Source organism: Oxyura jamaicensis, chromosome 5, assembly GCF_011077185.1.
Source record: "Oxyura jamaicensis isolate SHBP4307 breed ruddy duck chromosome 5, BPBGC_Ojam_1.0, whole genome shotgun sequence".
In the NCBI taxonomy this organism is placed as follows: domain Eukaryota; kingdom Metazoa; phylum Chordata; class Aves; order Anseriformes; family Anatidae; genus Oxyura; species Oxyura jamaicensis.
Window position 1 is genome coordinate 58,275,101 of NC_048897.1, and position 19,083 is coordinate 58,294,183.

The window sequence follows — 19,083 nt, forward strand, 5'->3', positions numbered from 1 at the left end:
CTTCTCCTCCTGAACAGGTGGGCAGGATCAGGCTAAACATCAGCTCTGCATGCCCACTAACTCACTGGGTACAACCAACACAGCAAGACCACCTCAGTTTATGGATAACTTAAGTAGGTGTGGTGGTGTGCATCCATCCCCAGCCAAGGCAAGGCCAAAAAGAAGGACTTTGGCTATTAAAGGCTACCCCAGCCTCCTGCATCTCTTGTGAGCATCTGTACAATTGACCCTGCACCCTCACCCCAGGGCTACGACTGCACACACCGCCTCTTTCTACAAGAAGCCCATCCTTTGGAATGACAAGTCACTGTTCGCTTCGGAAAAACGCATTGCCATGCTGTAGGCTGTGGTTGAATGAGTTTTTACCTACTTAAACAAACAAAAAACCACTAGGAAACCCTAATTAACTGAATTCCAGAAATTATGGCAAAGATGTAGTTAAGAAGCGTTGCTACTGTCTAAGCTGCTTCCCTTTGGCCCTGCAGGTCTGACCAAGCTGTCCATGGAAAAATGAAATCAGCACCTCTCACACAAACCCGTAGAAGCTATAAGTAAAACCGCTGTTCGTAGCCGACAGGGAAACTCAGGTGGTAAATGAAAGCCATCCTCAAACACAGCACGGACCCTTTCTGTCTGCGCTGTCTTTTCAGTACATTTAGGTTCTGACACTGCTGGGGTAGCCAAACACCAGGTTACCCAGCGAGCGGGCTCTGGGGTTGAGGGAAGCATTAGAGTTACTTTGCATCATTAAAGCCTCCGGTTCTCTAGGGCAGAGCGTCTACCAAGGAGCACACTTAAAATGCCAGAGGACAAGTGCGAACCCTATCGCTGATGCTCAAGTTTAGTTTTTAACCATATGAAGGGATTGCTGCTTCAAAAACAAACTCACCAGTAGGGTCATAGGTCTGTACAACGAGCTTTCCTTCATTTCCCTCTCCTTTATTTATTTTTTTATTGCTCTCATTTTATTATTTAAAAATGCTGAGAGGTCAGAAAAGAGTCAGATCGAGTCAATCTGTCAGGCTAATATTTAACCGTAAATTAAAACCTCGCAGATAAAAAGGGAGTGTAGTACAGGTTTCACAGCTACGTCCCCCGGCCCAGCCTGCCAGAAACATCAGTAGCACTAGGCTCTAAGTGCATGCAGCACCTTCCGAACTCATCCCGAGCCTTTTTTTTTTTTTTTTCCCCTCATCAGAGGTGACCAGGAAAAAAAAAAGTCCATAGCTGAATAGTCTGTTTATTATTTGTCGGTGATAAGCTGTAGATAAGCTACACCTTTGCTGCTAAGAGTAGATCTGCTCCGAGCAGCAGCAGCATATCAGAATCCCCTATCAGCGAATTGCCCAGCTGGCGCTATGTCAAACTTTATAGCTCCAGAAATTAACAAATTTGTGGCTTGGGACTACGTTGTTTTTGCTCTACTATTTTTAGTATGTGCTAGCATTGGAGTCTTTTTTGCAATTAAAGGGAGAAAAAAGAAAACGTCCAAGGAATTTCTGGTGGGCGGTAAGCAGATGTCATATGGACCAATTGCTTTCTCTCTCACGTCCAGCTTCATGTCAGCAGTAACCGTGCTGGGGACACCCTCCGAAGTGTATCGCTACGGGGCATCCTTCGTCCTTTTCTTTCTTTCATATACCATTGTCATCATTTCTACTGCTGAGCTTTTTCTACCCGTATTTTACCGATCTGGCATTACAAGCACTTATGAGGTAAGTAAATATGTACATATATATATTTAAATGGCTTTTATTCCACTATAAAAGACAGTATGAGGAGTATAGATATTTCTAGAGAACAATCACGAGAGAAGACTTTCTGCAATATTTTGCAGAACAAATGGATTGATACAGGAATTATGCTAAAAAATGGGTTGCATTATACAAACGAGTTAGTTACTGTGTAACTTGAAGGCAGAAGTTAAAATTTAAAACACTTTTGTATATCTGGGGAACCCCTCCAGCCCCTTTAACAAACTGCTGCAGATTTTGCTGCTCATGTTTCTGGGCAGTATTGGCTGAGCAAGGACTGAATGAGCAAAGCCACGTTAGTTCAGAAGGAGCTTCCTGGTGACGGGAAGGCTGCCCATGTTCTCTGTGCCCAAACCTTTCCGAGAAACTTCTGTCCTGTCAAACCGTTCTGCCGGGGTATTGGGGGATATTTCAGTGACAGGCAGGAAAAAATAAAAGTGAGCATCTATTCCCACTGCCAGGACTGACTGCGTGGTCTAGCTGGTTTTGATGCAAGATGTGAGAAAGAATTACTTTTCTTATCTGAACCACGGGCGGTGTCAGGGTAGTCCCAGTCCCTTGAAGCATACTGGAAAGATGGCTACTGCATTCCTGAATTAATTTTGGAAACAAGTCAGATTACATAAATAAGCTATTCCTTTGTACAGCAAACTCTGAGGCTTCTTATGCAAGAGACAGAAGAGATTATCATGAACAAAATTAGTGAGAAACAGGCTGCTTTTAACATGTTATCCCTAGAGACGTGTAAAGTCCTGTGCAGCCTGTGCCCAGTGTCTGATGGGGAACGCACAGGGTCATGGCCCAGGAAGAGACCCAGCCCACACAGGGCTGCCACATCTTTAGCAACACAGACTTCGGTTTTCAGTCGGCTCTATGTAGAGATGTTAGGTGGTGACTCTGGCTTAAAATTTGGGCTTTTGGGGCCAGAGTTCACATTTAAGTCACACAATAATAAGGAACACCTCACTACATCCACGGGGAACGTCGAAGAATCCAACTTGTAGATCACAGGCAGATTGGGCTTTCGATTAAGACAAAGCAAGTGACAAAGCCAGCTTAGCTTGGGGGCAGCGAAGGCCTCTACATTGCTGCTCCTCCATCTGCTCCACCACTATTTTTGTCCTGTTTCAATAGAGATGACCCCGAGTTTCCTCTTCCGACAGTTGGAATATACTTCTATAGTTGGAATATACTTCCCTGTGAAGTTTGAAGTTTCTTTTTCTTTGTAGCTCCTGGGCTTTTTCAGTACAAACATACTGAATACTGTAACCCAGCATATAATTTCAACTACATTTTGTGGAGGTAGAGATTTCTGAAGTGTAATTATCTCTACGTGCGATAGCAATTATGCTCTCCTGTTCATTACTCACAGCAGTAGAGTCGGTTGCCAGTAGTTTTACTTGCACAGCAAGCTGTTACTCAGGGAGAACAGAAGGTTAATAGCTGTGTCACAGATGCTACGTGTGCAATTTACTGAAATTCCTCTTTCCTAGTATTTGGAGTTAAGATTTAACAAGATCGTCCGTCTTGCTGCAACACTGATCTACATCCTGCAGACGGTAAGAAGATATTATTGCCTCTTGGTTTGTGATAATTTCAGCTAACATACTTATTTTGAAGTACTCGTGTCAGACTGCACTTCTTTTTTTAATGAGATGCTTTAATGAGTTCTCCTTCTTTTGTACAGTTGGACTGTGAATGTTAAAAAGAAAGGATAGGTGCTTTCCTACTTTCTTCTTCCTGCTTATGATTAAAAACATCATTCTGCTTGCCTTAGACACTCAGATGTTCTGCTAAACTCTCACATCTTCTCAAGTTCTCAGTCCCACTGTTTCCTGGAAATCCTTCTCTTTCCAAGAGGGTGAATTATGTCTTCCTTGAGAAACGAGAGCAATATTAGGCACACTTAGTGCAACCGTTACCCATTTACAGCCCTGGGATGAGGCTATCCCATCGCAGGGCTGCTGCACGCGGTGCCTCCTGGGGGATGCCCAGATGGCTCCAGCCCTGTGATGGACCCAGTGGCAACCCTTTGAGGGGGCAGCTGGGGTTTCCTCCCAGCCTTCTATCCAGGACAAGGGAGCAGCAGATGAGTTGGCAACTGAACAAGTGAAGTTTTATTTCCAAAATCCAATACAAGCTACTCCCCCATCACTGTGTTTTACTGAGTCCTCCTCTTCGTATTTGATGAGGATAGTTTGGACGTCTACTCATCTCAGCAGTGAATGAAATAAGAAATACCGAGATGGATAATAGTCCTTCCATGTGAAAGGAATTAAAACAAACCTTTTCATCTTGTAAAGATAGAAACAAAGTAATACAAAATTGATCTAAAAAAAAGCCTCTAGGTCTGGTATTCTGCTCTAGGCCCCTTTCTAAATGGAAACATTATCACTGATGATTCACGTACGCTTTTGTTTCATAAACTTTTTCTCCTTCAGATCCTTTACACAGGAATAGTGGTTTATGCTCCATCACTGGCTCTCAACCAAGGTGAGTTTCCATGCCTACATGGCCACCCCAAATAACTACACCACAAGACAAGCAGGGTAGCCGAAGTGAGGAAAGTAGATAAGAGTCATCTAACAAGAAAGTTCTCAAAACTTCTGTGGCAAGGTTTTTGTTTGCACCAGAAGCTCTCAGTTTCTGACTGATGAGGCCCCTTTCACACCAGTAAAGTAGCCCGTGTCCAACATTTGCCGTTCTGTTCTGCTTTGCACTTAGTAACAACGCGAAGAAGTTAGTGATGAGCAATTTCTCAACATCCTGACAAAGTTCACAGTACAAGCTGACGATCCAAGACCGTATTCTGTACTTTGATTCCTCCGTTCCCCGTCTCCCTGTGCTGCTATTACTGTTAGTACCTATGGCACAGAGCTGAGATTCTTCTGTCTCAAGGTGTTTGCAACTGCACAGCTGTGTCTAGAGACATGGGAGAGTAAGGCATCTTACCAGTCATTAGAGCAGCTGGGAGCAGTTTCATTTAGGGATGATACTGAGTTAATGCCCCTATGGATGCTGAGGGAATTTTTTTTCTGGCAGGGATGTAATCTTTCAGGCAAGATGAAAGTCAGGCTCCTGAAGGCAACGGTTATGTTGAAAGATCCTACTGCATTTTTGACATGATGCCAAAACTTGAACTCTCATTCTGATTCCCATGGGCCTAAGCCCATTCCTTGTAGCTGGATGTTACACCGCTGTTAACATACTTCTTCCGTTCATCTTTGAAAACCAGGCATGCAGCATCCATCACCACAGAAAGGATTAGTGAATTTACTATCACAGAGCACAGGGAACCACCCGGGCCTAACTCCTGGCATACCTGATTTAATTAAGATTGATTTGGAAGAGATTAGGAGGCTCTTTGCATTGCTCATCATCCAAGTTGCATTTGATTTGGCTGATACCACCTTTCACATGCCGTTGAGTTTCCTCCCTCTGGAGCTCAGCTGTATGTTACGTGACAGCTGTGAGTCGCCCCAGTTCACGTTCGTTATTAGGTCACGCTAATCTTATTACTAACAGAACCTTTATAAGTAGATGTGCCCTCACAAACTGTGCCTGGTGGGAGAGATTCCATTATAACCCAATTGAAATGTGTACATCTTTTATATAGAAACTTTGTGAAGTAAAATGTACGTGCAAAATACTACGCATTAAAACAATTCATCAGCAGTATGGTTTAGCATTGAGCTGTTCCTAATCACAGGGAATGGATTTTATGTTTTGCATTTATTCCTATGCATTACTTCTGCACACTTGAAAGCTAACTTGCAAGAAAACAGCAATGCAAAACAGTATCTAGTAGGGTTTAAGAAACCTCAACAATCCAGCAAAACTCCTAACAGACACAGGGATGAAATTTATTATTTACGTTCATCCTTCCAGGGCTAAAGAATCACAGCTTTTCTGTTACCGTCCAGATAGCCTACCCCCATTTTGCTAACCGCTTGTTTTTCTTTGGTTTCACAGTCACTGGATTTGATCTCTGGGGCTCTGTTGTTGCGACAGGAATTGTCTGCACTTTCTATTGCACCCTGGTATGTAACATGCATAACCAAACAGTGTAAACACAGATTTTTAATTCAACCATCCTTTATACATGACAGCCTATTACAGAGGTAAGGTTTCTAAACATGGTCTGAGTGTTTCAAGTAGTAGAACATGAGAGAAAATTCTTTCAGACTGTGGTATGAATAAGTCTATTCGCAGGGGAAAAAAATCTTCCAAATACACTGCTATATGTCTCAAGGTTTAATTGGAGTGCAGATAAGGAGGTGATAACCTTCCCTTGCCATACTATAACTATTGAGGTGTTTTGCTTTATCTTTTACAAGTTACAGACTGAAAAACACCTTAATGAAAAATGTGCCTCTGGCGTCACCCCAGATGAAGTGCAGAGCGATAAGACCTAGGAAGGATGGCCAACAGGTCATGGAGAGAGCTTTGCTTCTGAGAGGAAGCATTGTGAGACTTTGGGTAACAAAACCAAGATAAACACTGCAGTGGAAGTGGCAGAGCACTGCGGCTCAGGAAACATGCAATTTCTAGGTGTCATGACATTACTACCACTAACGAATTTTGTCACTGCTTCGACCCATGCTGGAAACACAACTTATGCTGCTCTAGCACAGATTTGATAAAATATCAAAGTGTCTACAGAAGAAAGCTGAGCTGCAAACATTCTGGGGGGTATTCTGTGTCGGTAGTCTCATTGTGGACCACTGTGGGCTTTAAGAAGTACACGGAGTGCTATGGGAAGCACAAACATCAGCCATGTTGTACTCCCTAAGCTTGTTCCACACCATGATATATTCTTCAAATGCATATTAAGAAGGCAGAAAAAAAACACATTTAACTGGAGGTCAGATATTCTCATATGATTCTGGGCAAGCCATTTAGGCTCTGTCTCATCATTTGATGTGCAGAAACACAACCTTTGTGGGGGGATATAAAGGAAGTTTAAGAAAAGGCCTGATTTGCTAGATAGACAGTAGTCCGTGAGCTCCTGAAATAAGGGGTACTTTTACTTGCCGCTGTATTTGAGCTACAAGAAGTAAGATGAGAACATACAGTTTCTGTTTGTTTCAGGGAGGATTAAAAGCTGTTGTCTGGACTGATGCATTTCAAATGGTGGTTATGGTGCTTGGCTTTGTGACGGTCTTGATTCGAGGAACTATTCTGAACGGTGGATCGACCAAGGTCTGGGAAGATGCCTATGAAGGATCACGACTAAGCATCTTTGAGTAAGAAAGAAATAGTTCAAACCTTTTATTTTTGTACACTTGGCATATAGAAACTCTATTCTGACCAAGACACAAATACTCTACCATATTATAGTTACATTACTAACAGGCAACCACCTCAGAAAAGCCTAGTAATTATTTCTTCAGTTCTTGGGAATGCAGTTGGCCTCCAAGGAGAGATAAATTCTTCTTTCCATTGCCTACTCTGAAGAAATGAAAGCCCTACCGAACTCAAAGGAAGCTCCAGCATTTTTCTTCTTGTAGTTACAAACCTACCCAATTATTCCTTCCAATCGTATACATGTCATTTTCTGTTCATAGAGAAGGCACTCGATTTGAAGTACACTCACCACAGCCATTAGAAATGGTGAACCAAGGCCCTGGGATAGCAAACTTACCTTCGTTTCGCTGTTTGGGGCATTGACTGAAAAGTTCATTGATCAAGGCAAGTCACTGACAGAAAATAGCAGCAAGGTCAAATGTTATCTACAACACGTATTAACAGAATTGCAAAGAAGACAGATGTAAGACAGACAGATGTTCTTATAATGGTTAGAATTGCTGAGTAATGAAATTTCATTGTTAAAAAGATAACACTGCAGCTGAAGCAATCTTTTAAAGAAAATAATACTTCAGGATGATGTAACTAAAAGCCTGGAGGATTTTTAAGAGTTTAGTATATGGCTTTACTCCTTGCTGATAATGGGGTCCCAGGCAGGATCGCTTGCCAGTCGTTTGGTGTAACATACAGATCTGAAGTTTGAACATAAACCTTCTAGATGTTACTTATTTCTTAGTCCTGACCTGATCTACATAATATATATTTACCCTGACTTGACAGTATTATGTTCCAATATTAAAAAAAGCCCTCCAAACCTAAAAGAGAACGCATCAGATAATATCTGTACTGCCAAACAGCATTATCAATGCAGTACTTCTGATTCAGATGATAGAAGGGATAAGATATTCCTGGAAAGTCATCTACCTCTTGCTGAATGAAATCATGTTGCAGTAAGTGAACTGCTTCTCTTTCTCCTTTGTAGCTTTGATGTAGATCCTTTACGACGACATACCTTCTGGACAATTGTCGTTGGTGGAGCCTTTACATGGCTGGGACTCTATGGCGTTAATCAGTCCACAATACAGAGATGTATTTCTTGCAAATCCGAGAAGCACGCTAAGGTGTAAGTTACCTATCCTTAACCTATTCTAGCAATCAAGCCTACTGACAGACATGGAATTATACTAGCAGTTTGTCTAAATAAATACTGGAACAATGCTGAGTGGCAGTTAGCCAACTTTGGCCTATCGGTCTTTCCCCTCAGGTCCTAAACAACATAAGTACATTAAGAAAGAAAAATGGGTAAGCTAAATCCACCGTTCATTTATCTAGTGTCAAGCTGCCAACTTAATCTTAGAAGCAGAGTTTGGCTAAGACACCCAAAGAGAAGAAGCACTGACTGTACATTTCTTGGAAGAGCATTCCTTCAGGAATTCTATATATGGTGTATTTTATTGGTTATTGAGTTAATGGAGAACAATAGAACGCGGCATCATCTAAATAAAGTGGGATCATGAATGATTAAAATTATAAAACAAGCATTAAAAAAATAGAACTATTGCAGAATAGTGAAACTTGACAATATAGACATAGGTTTCCAGCCTGCTAGTTTCCTAAAGTTCAATGTTAGTATGTGCACAACTAGTATGTGCAACACATTGTACTAAGCAACCAGACTTCTTCATATGCCTAATGATAACTGCTTGCCCACTTGGTTAAAATAAAAACAACTAATTTTTTTTTATTCTTCAAACACTTAATTTTTATTTATTTATTTTTGCTAGCAGTAGCCATGCTCCTTTTTCTTAATGTTACGATAGATTATACGAATTTAGCCTACTGAAACTCTAAATGTTTGGAAGTGACAACAGTGACAACATCATTAGTTTCAAATCCAGAAAGACCTTCCAGTCCCAGCAGCATAGCTGGGAACTGCAACTGGCCCTAGCCAGAGACCTTGTGAAAGGTGATGAGCAAACACAACGTAGGCTGTATAATATCTGGCAGGACAGTAGTTCTAAATATCTGTAGTTCCCAGGAACTACAGGATTACTGAACCAGTCACACAACCTCCCCAGTGGATACTACCACTCATATCAATTTCCCTGACTAAAAAAGAAAAGCACGTTATTTCACACGGTAGGATTGCAACCACAACAGAGTCCATGCAAAATAAAATTCTGTACCCCTTAAAGGGAGAAGGGCAACAACTCCGAAAAGACTCATACAGGTGAGAGGAGGGACAGCCCCAGGGCCTGGTGCAGCCTGTGCTGCACAGAACAGTTACTGGCTTTGCATGAATCTCTTCCAATGGTACATCATTACCTAGAACACGTATTTTTGCTGCATAGCATGAACAGGCTGTATTTTTCACTTTTTTTTTTGGTAGTAGTACAGCTAGCTTTGATCAGTGTGTCTCAAAAATTATTCATAATTAACATATAACAGTTTCCTATATTTATTATTCCCATACAGCTAAATAAAAACATCATACAATGGGTGAGCAATTGGCTAACGGGCAGGGCCCAAAGGGTTATGGTAAATGGGGCTGCGTCAGGCTGGCGGGCGGTCACTAGTGGGGTCCCTCAAGGCTCCATTTTAGGGCCGGTATTTTTCAATATTTTTATAAACGATCTGGATGTAGGAATAGAAGGTATTTTGAGCAAGTTTGCTGATGACACCAAACTTGGAGGAGTCGTGGACTCGAATGAGGGTGGAAAGGCCTTGCAGAGGGATCTGGATAGGTTGGAGAGCTGGGCGATCACCAACCGTATGACGTTCAATAAGAGCAAGTGCCGGGTCCTGCACCTGGGACGGGGAAACCCTGGCTGCACGTACAGACTGGGCGATGAGACGCTGGAGAGCAGCCTAGAAGAGAGGGATCTGGGGGTCGTGGTAGACAGCAAGTTGAATATGAGCCAGTAGTGTGCCTTGGCAGCCAGGAGGGCCAACCGCGTCCTGGGGTGCATCAAGCACGGCATCGCTAGTAGGTCAAGGGAGGTGATTGTCCCACTCTACTCTGCGCTGGTGCGGCCTCACCTCGAGTACTGTGTGCAGTTCTGGGCACCACAGTATAAAAAGGACATGAAACTGTTGGAGAGTGTCCAGAGGAGGGCTACGAAGATGGTGATGGGCCTGGAGGGGAAGACGTACGAAAAACGGCTGAGGTCACTGGGCCTGTTCAGCCTGGAGAAGAGGAGGCTGAGAGGAGACCTCATCACAGTCTACAACTTCCTCGTAAGGGGGTGTCGAGAGACAGGAGGGAGACCTTTTCTCCATTAACACCAGTGACAGGACCCGCGGGAACGGGGTTAAGCTGAGGCAGGGGAAATTTGGGCTTGACATCAGGAGGGGGTTCTTCACAGAGAGGGTGGTTGCACACTGGAACAGGCTCCCCAGGGAAGTTATCACTGCACCGAGCCTGTCTGAATTTAAGAAGAGATTGGACTGTGCACTTAGTCACATGGTCTGAACTTTTGGGTAGACCTGTGTGGTGTCAAGAGTTGGACTTGATGATCCTTAAGGGTCCCTTCCAACTCAGGATATTCTATGATTCTATGATTATCTTGTGTTAAATAGAATTTCTCTTCTGTTCTAGAGCACTCTACCTGAATTTATTGGGACTTTGGATAGTCCTGGTGTGTGCAGTATTTTGTGGTTTAGTGATGTACTCTCATTACAAGAATTGTGACCCTTGGACTGCTGGTTTCATTTCAGCTCCCGATCAGGTACAGATACAGATTATGATAATTTGGAGCTGCTTGGGGCCCAGATATTGCATGAATAAAGACCCTTTAGATTTTGTGGGATGCTTCAGGTCGCTCTGCAGGCACTGACGTGATTGCCCAATCAGGGCTAGTACGCATATATCCTAACACTCCTGCAGTACTCATCTGATGGAGTGGTTTTGCTACACAATATTTGCTTTTCGCAAAATCTGACACAACTTGCTAGCTGGAACAAAACCAGATTAACCAGCACGATCAGAAGCAGCTACTTCTCTTCTGTTACCCAGGAAAATCTTAACTGATTGTTTATGTTGGTCTTCTGTGTCTTCTGCCCCAGCTCATGCCATATTTTGTTATGGACATTTTTTCTTCGATGCCGGGAGTCCCAGGACTATTTGTTGCCTGTGCATTCAGCGGAACACTGAGGTATGAAATGACATTTCAGCTACACACCGCTGATTTCTTGAGGACATAGAACAGGGCCAAAACAAGAAACATCAAGTAATACACAGCTGTTTTTCTTAGCACATTCCAGAAAGAAGCAGTGGTACTTTGCCAAGTTGCATTATATTATACCAAAGTTTGGCTCCACATCTCCAATACCTTTTTTTTAAAAAAAAATCTCCAATATTTTTTAGAATAACTTGACCGACACAAAGAAAGGTGTATAATGAAGCTGAGGAAATGCTTGTTCTCTTCATACAAGAGTTCAGCTAACTGAAATAACTGAAAACCTGACAGCCATAATATCATAGTTAGGAACAGAAAGCTTTTCAGCAAGCCTGTCTGTATGTGAAACAGACTAGGAAGAGAAGTTGATATCACGTAATTTTAGAAACTCAGAGGGTTGCATGCTATTGCAGTTTCTACTCTCTACAAACCAAACATCAATACTTCATGGGACATTACAAAGAGAGAAGGTGCAAATTGACAATGGCATCCACTAGATGCCATAGAGTCAGTCACCAACATGCTGTTTCAAAAGACTCTCTGTATCTGTAGAAAACGTACAGCTAGGAGAGCTATTGAGACAGGAAAAAATATGCATAAAGCCCACCAGCTGCTCTGGGCAGGAGGCTTACAGAACAAAGGGCACTGAGTACCAAATACTGTGATAAAGGTATTGATGCTGCATTTCCTGCTGTATTGCCACAACAAGGTCACAGAGATCACGCTTGCCAAATACGGATTGACTCACCTAGCTAAAAGAGTCAGACTACTTCCATTTGATATTTTTCAGCTGTGAGGGAAAACAACAGGCATCTTGTGGCAGCGTAGTACACTACCTCTGGAGTAAGCAGTACTGTGTATCTCAGGATAAGTCACGTCCCTTGGGGTATGAGACTGCAGTGTGCAAATACAGGGTTGGGAGGATCACAGAAGTTAGTGCCTGCAATTATAATCCTGCAAATTCAGTGCTGACTTTTCTTGATTTATCTTTACTGGATATTAAGATTCTTTCACACAGCTGAGGGAGAATAAATTTGCAAGCCAGGACCCTTTACTACACATAATAAGGATGATGATGATGATTTTATATCATAAGTGACAGAATTGTAGGGGTTGGAAGGGACCTCAGGAGATCATTGGCTCTAACGCCCCTGCCAAAGCAGGTTCCCTAGAGCAGGTTGCCCAGGTAAAAGATGGTTATTCTCCTCTAGTAACGGTGAAGACATACTGCCCACATATCCATAGATGCATAGTCTGACTTAAAACTGAGTATTAACTTCATTTTGAAACATCACTAAATTTTGCAGCTACGTAAACTGGAGGGTCAATTTGGATGAGTTTCTATCTCATTCAGTGTCAGCATGAAGCAGGGACCCTAGCAATCACAGAATGAGCGGAAACCTCACCAGCACCCGCACCGTACATAGCCAGACACAAGGAAACCACCTGCAGTTTTGGAAGGAGTTAGTCGTCATAAGACCTCATGCCAAACCTAAGCTTGCAGAATTTAACACTTGCTATGAAAAGCAATCAATCACCCTCACCCCTCAAATCCCCATATCCTCAGCGACAACCTCTTCATTTGTAAAAACATTGTTCAAGAACCAGACACTTTATAGCATTAATGCTGAATTTCTCTATAAATACAATTTGATTTCAGCTTTGTATTACTTAACGTGCTTGTTCTCTCCTTCTACAGCACAGTGGCGGCAAGCATCAACGCTTTAGCAACTGTTACCTTCGAAGACTTGGTCAAGCAGTGTTTCCCAAACCTCTCTGAGAAGAAGAGCACGTGGATCAGCAAAGGCTTATGTAGGTAGCCCAAGTGGAATCCATCTGTTTAAAGGCAAAGGTCTCTGTCCCTCCCAGTTGCTATTATTACAGGATATAGTGCAGGTTTTTATATACTCTGGCAAGGAGCTTTATTGCCTTAGGCTTTCTACTTGGTCTATAGCAAAAGAAAGGCTTATATAGAGAGTAATCAGCCTGCCTATGATCTCTTCTACCCCCTGGAAAAGCTTCTTCCTCCTCCTCACATCTCTGTTAACCACATAACAAGCCATCAGAGATGACACTTTTACCTTAAGTTCCTCAGATAAGTAACTAAAATTAAGTTGGATAGCACAAAGTTACACTTCTTGTAACTGTGTGCCACAATGTGGTCTACTAACATCTGAACAACCACATCACTGGGCTGCAATGTTGTCTCTGTCACACGATTTCGGGAAGTTTGCTAGTGGACGTACGCAGTACCTACAGAATTGTGCTCACTTCCTTGGAGTAAAATTATGGACTGCATTGCTAGGACAGCCTTTGAACTATAAAGCTAAAGATACTTAAGCTAGTCTATAGTTCAGGGGCTAAAAATGAAGAAAGGGAGGAACAAAGAGGCCCATTGCTAGCATGCAGAAGCCTGCAAGTTATTTCATGTAGGACAATGAAACTGTACTCCAAAGCAAAGAACACCCAGCACTCATGCAAGTAGTGAAGGGCAGCGCCTGTATTGACTGTTTCAGAAATCCATTTCTGCTTCCAACCCCACCTTATCCTTTAATCCTTCAGTCTAATGCTTCATTAAAATTTCGCATGTTCTGTACCATATCTCACGGTACAGAAACAAATATAGGCTAGCAACAATGCCCAAGCACAATCTTTTTGAAAAGTTTCATTATTTTTTTTTTTTGTGTACTGAAGCTACTGGAGAAGATTCTGGAAATTCCTTTACAACACAGAAAGAATATGAGTGTAATTACCACATTGGCCTATAGCAGGATTACTGAATATTATTACTTCATAGGAAGTAGCATAACCAGACATTTCTGTTCAAATTTAGAGAATCATATGAGCAGGTTTTCATTTTTTTTTTTCAGAAGACAACGAACATGTGACAAAAAAAAAAAAAGGAAAAAAACTGTCAAAACCAAGTCCAAAGTGGTTTGAATTTCTAAGATAAGTTTTAGAAGCATTGCAGTAATGTCATAACCCTTCTTCAAGTATTGTATTAACGTCTTAACCCACTATTGGCATTTGATAACATCACAGAAGGGCAAACCAATACTCTGTCTCCATAACCACTCCAACATTTTGTTCCAGATTTACCACTCACTTCTTAGCTTTTACAGTTAGTACAGTTAGAACCATTTTTACATCCAGTAACAAAGGTTAGCTAGCACATAAGAAATTTTGTTGCTGAGTCTTGACTCAAGACTTCTACAACAGAGTTGTCTACCACAAGGTTAAAACAGGCGTAGAATGAAAAAGCCATTTTATCATTGTTCAATTCATTCATTAGATCATTAAAAACATTAAAGGCAATAGCAACTGAAACATTTCTACAGGAGACATAGCTTCTAGGTCAATTCCACTACTAGATTCTACTTCATAAGAACAAACAAACCCCATCAACCAACACAACCAACATAACTACAGGATACACTGCTGAGTGCTTAATGGTCTGCTTTATGTGTCGTGGCCTAAATTGCAAATTCCTCCGTGCTGCCTGGTTACTTATGACACTACATCGATTACAAATGAAGTGCACTATGCAACGGCACTGACAATTCTGCCTGATCTTTTCCAGGTATATTATATGGCGCCTTGTGCACTTCAATGGCTGCAGCAGCATCACTGCTGGGAGGAATCGTGCAGGTATCTAGTGCTTCAGAAATGCAACGAACTGAACATTAACAAACTGAAATGCAATGAACTGAACCAGTAATGCTGACATCCCTGCGGCCTGTTAGCTTACCTGAACAATTTCTGTGGACACTCATATTAATTCCTCATCTGCTAAGAGAAATAACTAGGAAAAAAAGAATCAAAAAAATCTCTTTTGCTACTTACTCATTGCCGAGAAGTGATACTGATTGCGATTCTTTCATGGTGTGTCAAAGTTACTGTTTGTCCTTTCTCCCCCGCTGAAAGTTGCAGATGGCGATCGGAATTGCTTAAGCTCCCCCAGCTGTTGCTTAGGCTTATGTCTCTTCTCTATGTCCACAGGCTGCACTCTCCATTCATGGGATGTGTGGGGGTCCCATGCTGGGATTATTTACCCTGGGAATTGTCTTTCCTTGTGTTAACTGGAAGGTAAGAAAAAAAAAAAATCCTTATTAACTAAAAGAACATAAAGAATATCTCAGTGTATTTTGGTTAAGACCATGAAAATTATTTTGTGGATTTAGACTTGGATTTAGAGTCCAAGCTATCAGATTTAGAGCCTAAGAACTGTTTAGAAACCCCTTCTCACTGCCTGCATGTACCCAGAATAATTAGACTGACGTTTGACTTTTTTTTTAAATATAAATATTTCAGTTTCTTTTATTAAAGAAAAAAATAATTCCACATAACATATGCCCCCTCACCCCTAAACCCATATCCACCTTGGGAAGTGCAGAATGACTTCAGTCACTCTGCCTTCGCTAACTCGGGTTTTAACTCGGGTAAAGCAGAACATGAGCTCGTTTCACACTGCCCCACAGGTGGTCCCACCATGTTTACCCAGGAATAAAACTCTACTCTGTCACTGTAGTTTTGATCACCACCGTTTTGCTGCAGCTCTCCTAACTAGAGGACAACAGGCCACCATGTTTGACACCCAGAGAGAACCCAGATGATATACGCTGACAGGGAGACCGCAAACACATGCTGGGATGTGCTTCCCATGCACTCCCTATCTCTGACTGTGCCTTTCTCTCCCTGCCAAGGGTGCTATCACTGGCCTTCTAACCGGGATCACCTTGGCCTTCTGGGCTGGCATCGGCTCCTTCATTTATCCCGCGCCGCCCACCAAGACCCTTCCCCTGGAGCTGTCGACTCTCAACTGCACGCTGGCAAACACGACGAGCCTGCTGACCACAGTGGCCCCCACGGCAGCCGCTGACAGGTATTTCCCCGTCACCATGGGTTCAGCCCAGCATGAGCATGCCCCTCGGCAGCAGCCATCACAAGCGGCTTTTCTCTCTCCGTCATGTTTCCTCAGGCCGCTGCTGGCAGACACCTGGTACTCCCTGTCCTACCTCTACTTCAGTGCCATCGGCTGCCTGGGCTGCGCCATCACAGGGCTGCTGATCAGCTTTGTAACAGGTTGGTGTTTTACAAAAACAAAGCGCTGTTACACAGGAACCCGGCTCTGTGGCTGACGAGCGGCAGGGGAGCCCTGTGAGCAGCTCGCGAGGCCCAGCCTGAGGGGAGTGTGGCTGCCACAGCCCCACCTCACGGGCTGGGGCACCTGCAGCACACACCCGGCTTTCTACAGCCGTACCTTCAACTTCCCTATCCCCTCCTTTCAGGCCCTACCAGAGGAGAAGACATCCCCCCGGTGCTAATTAAGCCGGTCTGCAACCTGTTCTGCTTTTGGTCTGAAAGGCTCAAAACGTTGCTGTGGTGTGGCGTGCGGCACGACAGCCAGGACGTGAGTACTCGCGCGGAGCCATCGGCAGCCCCCCGTTACGGTCACACGAGGGGCGACTGCGTGACTGGAAGCGAGACTGAGACCCAGGCTCAGCTCCAGCCAACAATAGGTTACTTATTTCCCCACGGGTGGACAGGGCTGACCTCCCCCTCAGGCAGCCGAGCAGGGACAAAGCCGCACTTTACACCCTAGGGAGGGGTTCACCCAGCTGCTGCCTCCTACCACCGAGTACAGGAAGAAAAATTTTTAGCACTCACGTGTCCACGGAGCTCTCCTGCTGCCATCCCAGCCTCCAAAGCCAACAGAGCTTCTCCATGCTGTAGCCACGCTCCTGGCCAGCCCATCATGCAGAGAGGGAACCACGGCCACCTGCAGCTGCCACCAGGCCCCTGGGGGAGGTAATGGCTCCTCCCCAGGTGCCCGGGGCTCCACCACTCATCAGGGAGGAGTGCCCCCGTCTCTTGTGCTACCACAAAATTTTGCATAGAAACAACATTGCTCCATCTTGGCAAAATCAGCTAGGCTCAGAGGTGCGAGTCATCTACAGACACAACTACAAGTAACTTTAAATCTTGAAAGTAATCTTTAGCCTGCAAGGCTCGCAGTATTTGGCAATGAAGTCCCTCCCCACACAGCTTGCATCAAGTTTGACGCTACATTTGATGGTCTAATTTGGAGAACAGCTGTGGCTCTAGATTTACTTCAGCTGTTTGACTTGGCTTTTAGGTGTTCAGCTGAGACTTTCTACAGAGAAATAAATCCCCACATTAATAAAAGCAGAAAAAAAAAAAAGTCACACATGTATTTATCCCCTTGTATTTGCTCAAAATATAGAATAACAACATTAATTAAGTAGCTGCAGTGTGAAACCACTGAGGCTAGTGTAGGCCAGACAATGAGACCACTAAAATGCAGATAAATATGGTAATGAAAAACTAAATTTCAATGGTTGTGAACACACCAAAAACATATTTCAAGACTTGTACATCAACAGAGGAGTTCTGAAAGTTGTTTCCGTTGCTTTTATTTGTTGCTTTTATTAAAGACTTTCCATGGGGGAATGAGAAAAATCAGTGACTGTTGGGGGCATGGGGTCTGAGTGTGGGGAGACAGGACACTAAACAGCATACATTTGTGGGTCTGACAGTCATTTTAAGTAGAGAGGTACTCAGATCTGCAGGAAAGGATGTCAAAATTCCACCATGTAACATGGTACCCTCTAAGCAAAACAAAAAAAGCAGTGCATGCACTCTTCAAACTACTAGGGTATTTTTGTTCTTTTTTCAGGTGGACTTTGAAAAAAATCTGCCTACAGTTACTCCAAATAAAACTGGAACAGAAGACATCACCTTCAAGAATAGTGTCAATGAAGAAAACAGAAGCCAATTACCTGGTTATAATCCTGAGGAAAAATCCTATACTAATATGAGCAGAGAATCTCGTCTCTAGAAGCGGAGGAACAAAGGACATTTAATCAAACTTTATTTCTCCAGCTTCGGAAATGAAGAGCTCTTTATATTGCATTTACCAGCTTATAGATGACCAAGAGAGAACAATTGCTCTCTATAGCAATAAAGGCCAGATTTTTATTTATGAATTTCATGACAGAACTGGGAAATCATAAAACAATAGGGTTTTGGAAGCACTGCTATTTCAGAAGAATTGTTTCATGAATCTCTTCATGGAAACTCCTACTAGGAAGTAGCTGCGATACGTCTATACCACATTCTCTGTTCAGTAACTAGTCATTGAAGGGAAACGTGCAAAGGTGAACTTGTGATAAAACAAGACTTCAGATAAGCTTCTAGGGTCTCTCACTAAGGTGAGACTGTGAACTGCCCTCTGATGGAGGGCATACTCTCTCCACAGCTGACGGAGAGAGCCCAGGGGAAAGGATGGAGGTTAAGCTGAGCTAGAATGTGCCTATTCTTAGGTATCACAAAAAGCCTCCTCACAGGAACGTTGTATAGACCAGACTGGTCTTTTGTTGACTGAGTTAATCGTGCTTGCTTCCTCTGTGGAACAAATATGTCTTTATAATGTCTTATTCAAAGCTATAGAAGAGGGTAACAAATTTTACTTCAAATCCAGGATTGTTCTTTATCCATATTAGTCTTGGAAAGACATCCTTTTAGCTTGAAAAGGCTTTCTTCAGGCTTTTTGTTTGGTTGAATGTTTGTATATCTTTTTTTTTTTTTTTTTTTTAAGCTGCAGAATCCATTTACTAACTGTATGCAATAAAGAAAATAAACCCACATTTTATGTCTCCTCATTGAGAATCCATTAATCCATGTTGAATTTTGATTAAAGGCACATGATTAGGTGAAATAATTTCTGCTGTAGAATATCTTACAAGAATGTACCTAGTCCGCTAGGCTGTAAATCAAACTCAACAGGCTACCTCTTACCTTGATAACCGTATAGATAAACGTTT

The 19,083-nt window shown here is 42.8% G+C and overlaps 1 protein-coding gene and 1 long non-coding RNA gene across 3 annotated transcripts in view; one reads left to right on the forward strand and one right to left on the reverse strand.

Moving 5' to 3' along the window:
• Window positions 1-15,361, reverse strand: part of LOC118168165 — a 94,841-nt gene extending 79,480 nt beyond the window's left edge. Inside the window, exon 1 of the long non-coding RNA XR_004751397.1 lies at window positions 15,083-15,361. This is a non-coding gene — a long non-coding RNA (uncharacterized LOC118168165). The remainder of the gene's footprint in view (window positions 1-15,082) is intronic.
• SLC5A12 (solute carrier family 5 member 12) lies at window positions 1,340-18,465 on the forward strand. Of its 2 annotated transcripts, XM_035328340.1 has the most exons (15): window positions 1,359-1,715; window positions 3,248-3,313; window positions 4,196-4,247; window positions 5,727-5,794; window positions 6,846-7,000; window positions 8,044-8,184; window positions 10,660-10,789; window positions 11,127-11,215; window positions 12,939-13,051; window positions 14,820-14,887; window positions 15,239-15,325; window positions 15,943-16,121; window positions 16,218-16,321; window positions 16,528-16,649; window positions 17,937-18,465. In XM_035328340.1, the coding sequence occupies exons 1-15, from the start codon at window positions 1,359-1,361 to the stop codon at window positions 18,096-18,098; spliced, it is 1,893 nt and encodes a 630-aa protein (XP_035184231.1). In that variant the 3' UTR covers window positions 18,099-18,465. The 2 variants fall into 2 exon arrangements, with proteins under 2 accessions (XP_035184230.1, XP_035184231.1); XM_035328339.1 differs by lacking the exon at window positions 17,937-18,465 and having other exon boundaries at window positions 1,340-1,715; window positions 16,528-16,897.
• The last annotated feature ends 618 nt before the right edge of the window (window positions 18,466-19,083 follow it).